The 12,338-nt window shown below is 41.8% G+C and overlaps 1 protein-coding gene across 3 annotated transcripts in view; it reads left to right on the plus strand.

Annotated features, from left to right (window-relative positions):
* The window catches only part of PAPLN (papilin, proteoglycan like sulfated glycoprotein), a 72,393-nt gene that overhangs the window by 41,443 nt on the left and 18,612 nt on the right, over positions 1-12,338 (plus strand). For all 3 annotated transcript variants that reach the window (XM_048484434.1, XM_048484436.1, XM_048484435.1), the window contains 4 exons: positions 3,101-3,308; positions 10,266-10,442; positions 11,108-11,264; positions 11,428-11,514. In XM_048484434.1, the coding sequence (XP_048340391.1) occupies positions 3,101-3,308; positions 10,266-10,442; positions 11,108-11,264; positions 11,428-11,514 (629 nt within the window). The remainder of the gene's footprint in view (positions 1-3,100; positions 3,309-10,265; positions 10,443-11,107; positions 11,265-11,427; positions 11,515-12,338) is intronic.

Consider the following 12,338-nt stretch of genomic DNA (forward strand, 5'->3'; position numbering starts at 1 on the left):
CAAAGAGGGTTTTTCCAATAAATATTTGTACAACTAGTTCACATTAAGCATTTCCCTTTTCACAGCTGTGCACACTCATGGTTGGGTGTTCCAGAAATGCAGAAGTTCCATGTTGGGGTGCTACTATATCCTCTATAGACTCTGTCACCCATGCTGATCCTGCAGTCCACCCAGATTGCTATGCAGGACATGAGCTGGGGTGAGGATCAGCACCAAAATTTGCTATGTAGATTCCAGTTATAAGAGTTAGGGTAAAACGTAGACATTCTGTAAGACCAGAGAAAGCTTTTTCATTACATTCTGTTAACAATGTGAGTTTAAAACTTATAAAACTTATTTTGAAAATCTTTTTTTCTTTCTTTTTAAATTTTAAATATTTATTAGCCATTTTTGTCCCTTGCGGAACTCAAGACAGCTTTCAATGTAACAATATCAATCAATAAATACAATATAAATAAATCAGCAGTTTTAAAAACACATAAAAGCTTATTTTGCAAATCTTGATGTGGTTAAAACTGGGGTTCCTTATATTCTTTGCAGCATCAGGTTATCTTTGATCCAGAAATATTTTTGAGCTTTTGATGGGTAAATGAACCAGCACAGTGGCAAACTTGTATGGCAGAACCTAAATCTGCCATGCAGCTGTAACACATGATGAGCGGACAGTTCAAAGCAGAGGAGAGTTTAGAAGAAGGTAGAGAAATCTGCTTCATTTGTCCCTCCCCCTTCTCCCTTCTCCAGTGTATTCCCCTCATCCAGGCTCAGAGTTTAGAGGTGTTCAGCTGGGAGAAGAATCTTCTCAGAAGATGAGGGGGAAATCAGGTGCCATATAAGTTTAATAAATTGTTCTCTATACATTTATTCATCTACATAATGGGGATTTGTTCAACAGTTAGATGTACATTCCATCTCCTCCAATAATTACCTGTACAGAGCAACTTTGTTTCCAAGTAGAAGCGTTTGGATTTACATTCCAATTATAAATTTAATAAATAAATAAGTTGTAGTCTGCCTTTCTCACTGAGCCTTGAGCTAGATTGCACAGGTAAAATCAATACAATCAGTGAGATGAAAAATCTAATAAACCATGTAATAGGACTCGGATTACAGAAATTTTAAACAAATCATATGATATGTTAAACAATGCAGAAAATGGTATTACATGCAGAAAACAAAGGCTTCTACATACAGCAAACAGTTATTTCATACTGTATGCAGTGGTATAGTCCATTCCATTTATTAAAGTGCTTTCTGAACCATTCTGTTTAATATAGCTCTATAACCTTTATAAAAACGCCCTCCTAGTGGATTATACCAGGCATTTCTGCTGTTGATATGACTATTTCAAACAATGAGATTTTTCTTTCAGTTTTCCAGAGGCTGTTCCTCTCTGGGTTCAGTGCCAGGAAGAGGTATATGTTAGCAAGAACCAGACAAAAGTTTTGGAGTTTCACCATATGCAATTCAAAAGTCTGGTTTATTTCATTGTACTGATAATGGCAATAGATACAATTGCCATAGGGCAAAGCCTGGGGGCAGTGGGCAGAACTCTTGACATCTGGAACTGAGATGAATTTTTCAGTCACGGTTTGTGGGGGATTTTTCCTGTGTGTATTGAAGACAAGGAGTTGACTAGCTTGGTTTTCTGCCAATCTAGTTATTTTTAGCAAACAAACTTCCTCTGGGAAGTTGCCCTCTACTCTCAGGAGTATTTTTATAGAGCAGCCGATTGAGCCTTCTTCCAGGACAAGATGGTTGAGTTGGTTTGTGCAGTATATGTGAAACTGCAGTTGAATTAATTTTTTTAAGGTGACTGATAGCACTTTCCCCAGCATCTCATCTAGTATGGCTGAATATTAGCAAAAAAAATATATTTTCCATAGACTGCCTGCCCACAATTGGTTCTGCAATATAATTACTATAGCAGTGTTATGTGCAGAAAAGTAATAATCAGCTAATGAGGAAATTCTATTTGTAAAACCCATTTTCAGGTTGATTTTATTATTGCATTTGTACCCTGTACTTCCTCCTCCATTTTTTCATGGAATGTTGCTCTTGTCAGGATTCCTGTCTTGCATCTTTTTGTCTTGCTTCTGTCATTTTTATTGATACCAAAAACTCAGAAGAGATTCTCCTCCAGTTACTGTTTTCCCAGGATCTCTGCTTCATGAGTGGGAAAAGAACAATCCAACCTTGATCTTTTTTGCTACATGACAGAGGAGGGAACCAATTTGTGCTACAACATCCTGCACATCTGGGCTGCATGCATCAAAACCATAAAATATAATGTATATGTTCCCCAAAATTGCAGCCATCCAGTTATGCCTAAAATTTGTAGAACAAGCAGACTTCATTTGAAGTCTTGATACTTGACAGCAAATGTTAAATTATTTCCTGGACCAAGTATATTGTTTTGATTACATCTCATATGGACAAAATTATTTTGGAGTAGAATTTTGACAATTTAAAAAGGGAAGCTTCTAGTAAAGGGTGTGAGGTCAGTACATGAGTTATTCCTGGGGAAATTCAGAGGTCAAAGACACTGAATAAAACGTGCATCAGTCAAGGCAGGGTTTCACTTCCCTTCATCATTCTTGGGACTCTTCCCATAACTATGAGGAGCAAAATAAATTATATAAAACAGCTATTTATACAAATCTTTCTTATTTGAATATATATCAGGCAAGCTTCTCATGGGGAAGACTTTCCTCATTGCTTAAAAGTTTCTACCATTGAAGCAGACTTTTTCATTCAGTCTAAAAGTCTTATTTTTAAAAAAATAATTTCATCCTTAATTGGCACCTATGTAATTTAAAACACCTCCAGAGAATTTTCATTGTCACTTATTAAATTGTTTGATTTCAGTAATTCTAATCACTTTTAATGAACTGTTTCAGATATCAGTTTTTATGCTCATACCACCTGGATAGGATTTGGAGGGCAAACAGCAAACTCTGGTACCTTCATTAATAAATAACAAAACAACTGCAGGGTAGCCCAAAGTGCCCTGGTAGAAAACTTTGCTTTATTTCTTGTGGTCTTTGTTAGTACTAGTATTGGTTTCTCAGTTGCTTGAGAGATCTTGTTTCTATACTTACAGCTGGAAAACTGGGGACTGGGGAGTTTGCTCAGCATCCTGTGGAGGAGGCACACAGATCCGTTCTGTTTACTGTGTCTCCTATGATGGACATGGTTCTCAGGATATAGTGGATGACGCCAAGTGTACATCCTCAACAGAGAAGCCACGCAGTATGCAGCCTTGCAACATGCAACAATGTGCAACATGGACCACAGGACCTTGGTCAGAGGTGAGTTTATTACAGATAATATATCCTGTGCATGTACTGACATGATAGTCCTACCCCAGTGACTTATAGAAGAGAAGCAAACCTAGCTCAGCCTCACATATTTCTCCCACACTTTGTGAGTTCCTAGTCATTCTGTTCCAGATGTGTAGACCTAGAAAGCCACGGAGTTGTGGAGGCCCAGGACAAATCAGCCTGTGCAGCCCACTATTTATCCCTCCTCACATGGTTCCAGTAAAGGAGATAGATGTGGCCATCCCACTGAATGACAATGATGCTATAAATGTCATGCTCCCCACTCCCTTACATGATTGGCTCTTACAGCTCATATTGCTTTTGGTCAGTCAGCTACGAGTGAGCCATTTAGCATCAGGCTCTGTCTTCTCTCAGCAAAACTCCCATCCCCGCTAAAGTACACAGAATTTGCTCTGATTTGTCCTACCCCGGACTAGCTTCCCTGTCTCTGTTTGTCTGGCTGTTTCTTACCTCCTCTTTTAAGTTTATATCTGGGCTGCAGACTACTTTACTAACCAATTCCTTTCCCCAGGAAATCTGGAAACTGGTTGTGTGTGTGTGTGGGGGGGGGGGGGATAGAAATTTCCAACAGAAGTCTTATCCCCTTCACCAGAACTACAATTTCCAACAATTTTTTTTTGGGGGGGGGGATAATAATTAAACTAGTATAAAGCCAGTATAAATATTTATTATAGTGTGGACCAGAGATCCTAAACCTTGCTGAACTGTTAAGCACATTTGGAATTTTGAGAACAGGCAGAGAGGTGAGCACCACAACAAAGCAACTGTTATGTGGGCAGGGTCCAATCACTAAATGTTAGGAGATTCCACAACGGGAGGCAGTGGTTGTTTTTTAAAGGGTGCTCCCTGATGACACAAAGCACCTCCTGGCCCAGTGAAGTGGAAAAAAGGCAGGACTGGCTGTTTGCTTTGCAGAAGAAGCAAATGAATTTCAAGAAACACAACAATGAATTCTGTGATGCTTATGGATACCATGTTGGGGCCCACTGGTGTAAATATGCTCTTTAATTCATTTTCAATACTTTTTTTTTTTTTAGTAAAGCTTTACCTGGTTTCGTCCTACGTGGTAGTTTGGGCATTGATTTGTTTGAAATGTGACATAGGAGTTTACGGATACTGTGGATGTACAAAAAGACAAATCAGTAGATTCTAGATCAAATCAAGTCTGACAACTGATGAGAAGCTACAATGACTAAACTGAGGCTATTGTAATTTGGTCACATTATAAGAACACAAGATTCACTGGAAAAGATAATAATGCTAGGAAAAATGGAAGGGAGCAAGAAAAGAGGAAGACCCAACATGAGATGGATTGATTCACTAAAAGGCAGTCATGGCCCTCAGTTTGCAAGATTGAGCAAGGCTATTAATAAAAGGGCATTTTGGAGGACATTAATTTATTTGGCCATGAGTTAGAAGCAACTTGACGGTACTTCTCACACAAATAATCTGATGTTATTTTCCTCTCTCTGTCTTCATATTCACTATGCAACTGTAAATTCTTACCCCAATCACTTTCCTACTGTCACGCTTTCCTCTGTCCTGCTGTGGCCAAAAACTACCAAAAACTTTAACTGTCAAAAACTTTTTCTGCCAAAAACTTTAACTGTCCCTGTGAGAGTTCACTGACCAGTTTCCCACTATTGTTAACACTGAGGCAGTGTAGTTTGATTTTCTCCCTTTTGTTTAAAATAAAAACTGATTATAATAAGTAACAAAATAATTAACTGCTCTATAGTGATAGAGGTATGTGTTCTGTATATCAAAGACCAATATCCCTTTTCTTTTCCTGTCAGACTCCTGAAATTAAGGGCTGTGTATTTTTTTTTTAAAAGATAAATGTATTTTTTTAAAAAGAGGCATTGTATTTTTTAAAAAAAAGATAAACAAAAGTTTTGTTTACAGGGCAGTTCAGGAGATATTTTCAATTTCTGTACAGGCTGCTGCTCAAGTCTGTGGTAGATACAATTTAGTTTCTTTGCTGGAGTTTAGCCTCTCTCAAAAGATACATTCACAGACTTCCTAGTAAGGATGATTCAAGAAATAAACAAAGCTGTTTCAAAATAATATGAACACTTGTGCTTCTTTTTCTTGGAAGACTTTAACTAGACTTTCCAGTCTGCTTTTCTTCCATACTCTCATGAGGACAATCTTGTCCTGAGCTCAGGTTGAATCACTGGCGTAATGCCCATTGGGCAAGGTGGGCAGCTGCCCAGGGCATCACCTTGTGGGGGGCATCAAAATGCTGGGTTCGTTTTTGGGTATTTTAGTGGTTTTCCATTTTTGGCCTGCAGAGGGCGCAGGTTTTAGGCTAGCGGCACCAAAATTTCAGCGTATCATCAGGAGACTGTCCTTATGCTACCCCCCAAGTTTGGTGAGGTTTGGTTCAGGGAGTCCAAAGTTATGGACTCCCAAAGGGGGTGCCCCTATCCCCCATTGTTTCCAATGGAAGCTAATAGGAGATTGGGGGCTACAGTTTTGAGGGTCCATAACTTTGGCCCCCCTGAACCAAACTGCACCAAACCTGGGGGGTATCATTAGGGCAGTCTCCTGATGAGACCCTGAAAGTTTTGAGACTGTGCCTTCAGAAATGTGCCCCTCCAGCCTGCAACCCCCATTGACAGCAATGCAGAAAACTCAATGCAGAACAAAGATTCTTGGGCAAATTTCTAGGTTGTTCTTGCAGGAGGTGCATTTTTGGATGTATCGGCACCAAAATTTCAGGGTATCATCTGGAGATGATGGCACCCCCCAAGTTTGGTGCAGTTTGGCTCAGGGGGCCCAAAGTTATGGACCTTCAAAACTGTAGTCCCCATCTCCTATTAGCTCCCATTGGAAACAATGGGGGATGGGGCACCCCCTTTGGGAGTCCATAACTTTGGACTCCTTGAACCAAACCTCACCAAACTTGGGGAGTATCATAAGGACAGTCTCCTGATGATATGCTGAGATTTTGGTGCTGATATGTCTAAAAATGCACCCCCTGCAGCCACCAATGTCCTGGTGCAAAAAGAAATTTGGTCGTGGTGGAGTGGCCGCCCATGGGGGGGGGGGCATCCAACTCAGGTTTTGCCCAGGGCTACAGTTTGCCGAGGGCTGCCTCGTTACGCTCCTGGGTTGAATATATTGAGACTAGGAGCAAAGCCCATTTCAGAATGCAGTTCTAGATGAAGGGGGGGAGGAGAGCGCAGGTAGGGGACAGTGCAGGCTGATTGGAGGTTTTCCTGCATGCCTGCATTCTCCTGGCCCTCTCTCGTCGCTTCTCCTGGCAGGTCTTGTGTCCCTGGCAACTCACTGTGGAGTAACTCCCGCTGGGACTGCCCTGTGGATCATGGTTGTGTCCACCACTACTGTGCTGGTGCCCAGTGTTGCCATGGCTTTTCATGCACTACAGATGGGTTACTGGGGCTGGGCAGGAGGGCCCAGGTTGGTTTTTGGGGTGGTGGGAAGGTGATTGGTGGAATGGGGAGGCTGGTGGGAGGGCGGTTTACCGCTACTTCTTGACTGGGCCCAGGTCAGGGTGCTAAGGTGCCACTGGTCCAGCAGGCTAGCTTGGCTGTTGGGGTGGGGGTGGGGGGTGCAACGGAGTCCTTATATTCCGGGTGAAGGAGAGATATTATCCCACCAATTGTACCGGGACGTGTGTGGCCTACAATCAAGGTTCCCACTAAACTGACCAGTGGGGTTTCCTTTGCCACCCAAAATATCCCAGACTAGTGTTCAGGGATCTTCTTTTTACTCTGCTGCCACCATTAAAGAGAAGGAACTAGGAATCCCAAAACTGCTGCTGGTTGCCAAATATAATAAAGGATCCTACCTCACATTCACACTTGGTCTGAGGGGAATGTCCTTCAGAGTCCCATATACAAAAATGGAGGGAACTCAAACTTGGCTGGGATTCTAGTCTCACAGACAGGCACTCTTCAACCGCTCACACACAAATGCAGACTGGCACGAGGGTAACTTGAACACAACAAATGAAATTTATTTTGAAAAAAAAAGAAAGACTTCTTAAACTGGCTCAGAGAGGTACTAACGTTTGATGGTTTCAGAGAGGTTCTTTTCACTTAAAAATTACAGAGTTTCAGATGTTAGATTTCACACTTACACACAGACACATGCAGGTGTATCTTCAGGAATGATTTTGCTTTAGATCTACTAAATTTCTTCACAGACAGACACTAGTCCTTTCTGATCCACAACCCATTGAATACACACATACACAGTCTAAGCCCTGTGAGATTCTGGCATACAAAGCCTCCCTCTCTCACACTAATCCCAAACTGGCCTCACTGCCTCTGGAATGGGCTTTTCCCAGACTGGTGTTACACAGGGGTAGGGCAGACTCTAGGTCTAGACAGTATTCACTGTCAAGCCACTGACTGGCACGTCACTTTGCACCAAACTCAGGGCCTCCTTTTTCTGACAAGCCTCCTCAGCTTGTAGAGTGACTGGACTTCTGTCAGCTAACTCAGCTGAGACAGAATCCTTCAGCTTCAAACCTGACAGACCGCTCTCTGCCAAACTCTGGCTCTTCCAGAATCTCTCTCCCAATCTTGACTCCTTCTGATCTCTGTATCAGAATCTCTTCAGAGAGAGTGTATCTACTGACAGGTTCTGCTCTGTCTATTTATGCTGCCAGCACTCTGGCTCCCCCTATCCCTGGCCATAGGCAACTGTGCCTTTGCTCGACCAATCAAATGGGGTCCTTAGTATAGTGGAGCCTGCTGCCTTAACTCTGGCTGTTACTAAGGCCTTTTCATTAGGCCGTTTACACACACCAGCCCTTCAGTGTGGGGCAAGTCCATTACAGGGGGCAACCAGGAGGGTGGTGGCCCTGCAGAAGAGTGAGCACCAAGGCACCACTGCTCCAGCGAGCCAGCATGGCTGTTGGGTGTGGTGGGAGGGGGAATGCTCCCAGGTTTTGGGGAAGGCCAGTGGGGAGAGAATGGAATATCGCCCACCAGTGGACATGTGCACACCCGTTAGCTGGGGGTTAATCCTTGGACATTGCATCCATTAGGGAATTATGTATAAGGATGGATTTGCTTCTAAATTCTGTCTCCCTGACAGAAACTAAAAATCCACTTCTGTTCTCTTTTATTTCGATCACCACTCTCACTAGTAATCTTAACTTGTGTGCCCCCAGAGTGGGTATTTCCCTGAGAACCTCAAACTCTCAACACTGTGTCAGCTTTTAAGTGTGTTGATGTTAAACCTGGGACAGAGTACAGAAAAGCCCATCATGGGGTGGGGGCGATGTGTATGTGTGAAAAACTCAGATTTTGCCCCAGGCTCCATTTTCCCTAGATATGCCTCTGGGGGGATGGCAGGGTACCATGGTAGGGTACCCCAGGCAGGGTACCCCAGGGTACCATGAGATTTGAAGAGTGAGGTCAAGGGTGCCGTGTCATCGAAAAGGTTGGGAAACACTGGTCTAATACACTGAAAAATTTTTGGTCAGATCTTCTGAGTTTCTTAAAGGCTGCATGTGGTCAAACCTATTTAGGGGCTTCCTCTAAGGGAAGGGATGAGAGGAAATAGCCATTTTCCCATAGGCTAACTGAGAAATCCATAATCAGATTTGTCAAGAGGTGTTATAAATGCAAAAAGCAGTCATGCAGCAACAGGGTCACAGTGCAGGGACATTTAATGTCACTAATCAAAACTGTTCCTCTCCCAAGCTGTTAGCTTTGTGGAGGTGGGGAAAGCCAAAGAAGATGTCTCTCTTTTTTTCTTTTTCTAACAGCTCAGACAAGGGTGGGTATCCATTTTAGTTGGTGAAGCCATGCAAGGGTAAAAGGGTAAAATCTCTTCTCAAAATCATGATTGGGTCCCTAAGCAGAAATCTGTCTTTAAAAATGCTCCACAGGTCCCACGAAAGACTCCCCAGCAAGCTATCTTCCCACAGGCCCTCTCCTTTCACCCCATCTCCCAAAGGGATCCAGCCAGGTTTCCTATTGCCCTGTTGCTAGGCAATTCCTCATTTTATCTACAAAACCTCCTTTTCTTTCTTCCACATTGGCAGCATTCTTAGATGTGCCAGTTCTTAATGGCTTCCCAAATGATGTATTGGAAATAATGCAAGCAAGCAAATATCACAAAAATGTCACACCCATCTCAACCACCAATAAATACAATATTCATACAGAAGCCATGCAATACCTTTTATTAAAACCATCCAAAATAACACTACGATCTGCAAACTTTTGAATTCTCTTAATCTGGAGAAAGATCTTCCAAGCCGCTTTATCAGAATCCTGTGCAGAATGCTTTGCGTATATCAGTGAGTGCAGGGTGTGGCTTGCTGGCAAATTGCTCTGAAATAATGACAACCAATGGCTAATCAAATATTTCTCAGATACCAAATGAAACACACAGATCCCTTAAAAGGTTGAAAGCAAAGGAAAAACTTAATAGTCCTTATTTTAACAATACTGAAGACCAATTTTGGTTGCTGCAGCCAAGTGAAGACTCAAAAAATCAATGCTTTATACCCACCCTGATAAAGAGTTCTGGAAAAACCTTAAAGCATGGACACTGTAGTGGGTTCTTTTGTTTCTCTTAATAATAAAGGGTATAACATATTTTTGGTGTTTGGATTTTTCTATGAGCTGATGTGACTATTTACCTTTGTGTGCATGTGCTTGTATATTAAAAAATATCTCCAAATTACCACAAGTCTCAACAAAGAAAACATGCGGTACTCACTGTGTGGAGAATTAGAGAATGCATAACTGAATTTTCATATTCTTGTCCTCTCAAAGGATCACAACACAGTGTGATATGTTCTTCTTGTGCATACGTAACAGGATTTGGAAAGGTCTCTCGAAATAGGTCTTTGGGTATGGGAGTGTGCATAGCAAATTACATGCAAGTGATAGTGAGGTCTACATCTTGTAGTGACCATATTCTTTCTTACAGTGCTCAGTTAGCTGTGGGGAAGGTATTCATTCCCGGACTGTGACTTGCAGGACAGGCCTGGGCCCTCAGACTCAAGATGTTGCCTGCTTGACACAACCAAAGCCTTCTCATACCCAACCCTGCATTGTGGATAATTGCATCCAAGAGGTTGGTTGGCACACTGGTGACTGGGGACTGGTGAGTATCACACAGCTTTTCTTAATTTATTTTCTTGTCCACTGTTTCCCATCCCCTTCCTGCCTCCTCTCTCTGACTTTTAGTGAAACCTGTTTACACAACTGTAGGTTTGTTGTCCCTGGTGCAGTGTCTGCACAGTAGAGAGAAGTCGTGGGGACCTAGCCACATGTTGACTGAAGATCTGGTATGAACTAAGCTGTGGGAAAGAGGCAACATAAGCTTTTAGTTGTGATGTGCTATCAGTTTCTCTGGGAATGAAAGTATAAAAGGTATATAGTTAGAACTGTCCCTATGGAGAATTGGTCTCAGAATTTTGTTTGTCTGTGGTCTACCTATCAATTGATATGGAAACTATTATAGGTTACGTTATTTTGTCCCATACAATCTTTGCCAGCTAGCAGGTTGATAATCTACCTGCAATAGTCCTACAACTAACTATGGACATTGACCCACCCTTGAAAAAATCGCCTGACCTATATTGGGACGTGATACATTAATGAACATGCATTCAGTCTTTCTAATGGAATCTGTTCTGGAAATGTATATTTTAAGTGCTCTACGCATGTCTAACGTGTGCCACCTACTTTTAGAAGTTCACTGGGTTACTTTTTCAGGACAATAGAGTTATAACTCCCCACTAACTTAGCTTGTACTGTGTGTTCAAGTGTTCAAAGAGCTGTGACTCTGGCATCCGAACCCGCCAAGTCACATGTGCCGATAGAGATTTCAAATCATACAACCAAGAGATGTGCAAAGCCATCCAGCCATGGGTACCGGAGACATTTGAAAGCTGCAACATACAGCCTTGCCACCAACCACAGCGTAAGTAAAAGCTAGCTGCTACTCAGAGTCCTTTGGAACTTCCCTCATTTGTGCCCCTAAGTAGTTTCATTACAGTTCATACTTTTCTGAAATTCCAGCCCGCGGCAGAAACGTTTTGCTTGAGCTCACTGATTTTAACCTAAGAATATTAATATAATTGCAGAGGTTCCCAGCATGCAGGACTCCACAGGCTATGAGGTCAACCGTCTGTCCTTATTGACCCGCTACAATCCTGACCGTGATGCCACAGGTTTGGAACTATTGTGTTTTGCTTTTTGCCTCTGGTTAGATTGGTCAATACAAGTTGTCCAATTAGGGACATTATTGGAGAGAAAGAGATGAGGTCATGTAAGGTAGGGCCTGATCATGGTAATGTCTCCTCATTTAGATGCCTCCCATGCTAGTGGTCAAGTCAAGTAGTATTTATTGTGTGAGCCATTGGCTGTAACATCCAAAAATACATACAGTTAAAACATTCAGATTAAAGTAGTAAACTTGTCTTTAGGTTAAAATATAAATGATTTATATTCACTATATCCAGATTAAAATGCCCCATCAAATACTTTCCATGTCAGTGTTTTTACAACTTCTTCATTCTTAACTGACCACAAGTTCATTAAATCATCCGTTCAAACAGTGCTTTAAATACTCTGCTCGCATTTTCCTAGCCGCCAGGGCAAAAAGAGCCATTTTATAAGAAACGTAGGAATCAATGTCAGATAGTAAAAAAGTCCATTTCTCATTATCAGACCAAAAACTGTCCTGGGTAATATTGGCTCCAAGAATCTTTTTCTTATTGCCAAGTATAAGGGACAGGACAGTATGTAATGGGAAAGTTTATCAGGCTCATATTTTCCACAAATACAGAGACGTTGAGAAAAAGGTGTTCCTGCACTGCAGAAGGCATTGTTTGAAATCTAATAGAGGTATAAGCTATTCTTAAATTTCTTGTTAGTGAAGTGGTCAAATATGTGGCTCTAGTGTGATCTCTTTTAAATAGTTTATACCATGGAGCAGTTTTTGACTGAACTATTAATTGTCTATTTATTCTGGCATCTTCTCTATACACCCAGT

Source organism: Sphaerodactylus townsendi, linkage group LG02 (genome assembly GCF_021028975.2).
Source record: "Sphaerodactylus townsendi isolate TG3544 linkage group LG02, MPM_Stown_v2.3, whole genome shotgun sequence".
Taxonomy (NCBI): Eukaryota; Metazoa; Chordata; class Lepidosauria; order Squamata; family Sphaerodactylidae; genus Sphaerodactylus; species Sphaerodactylus townsendi.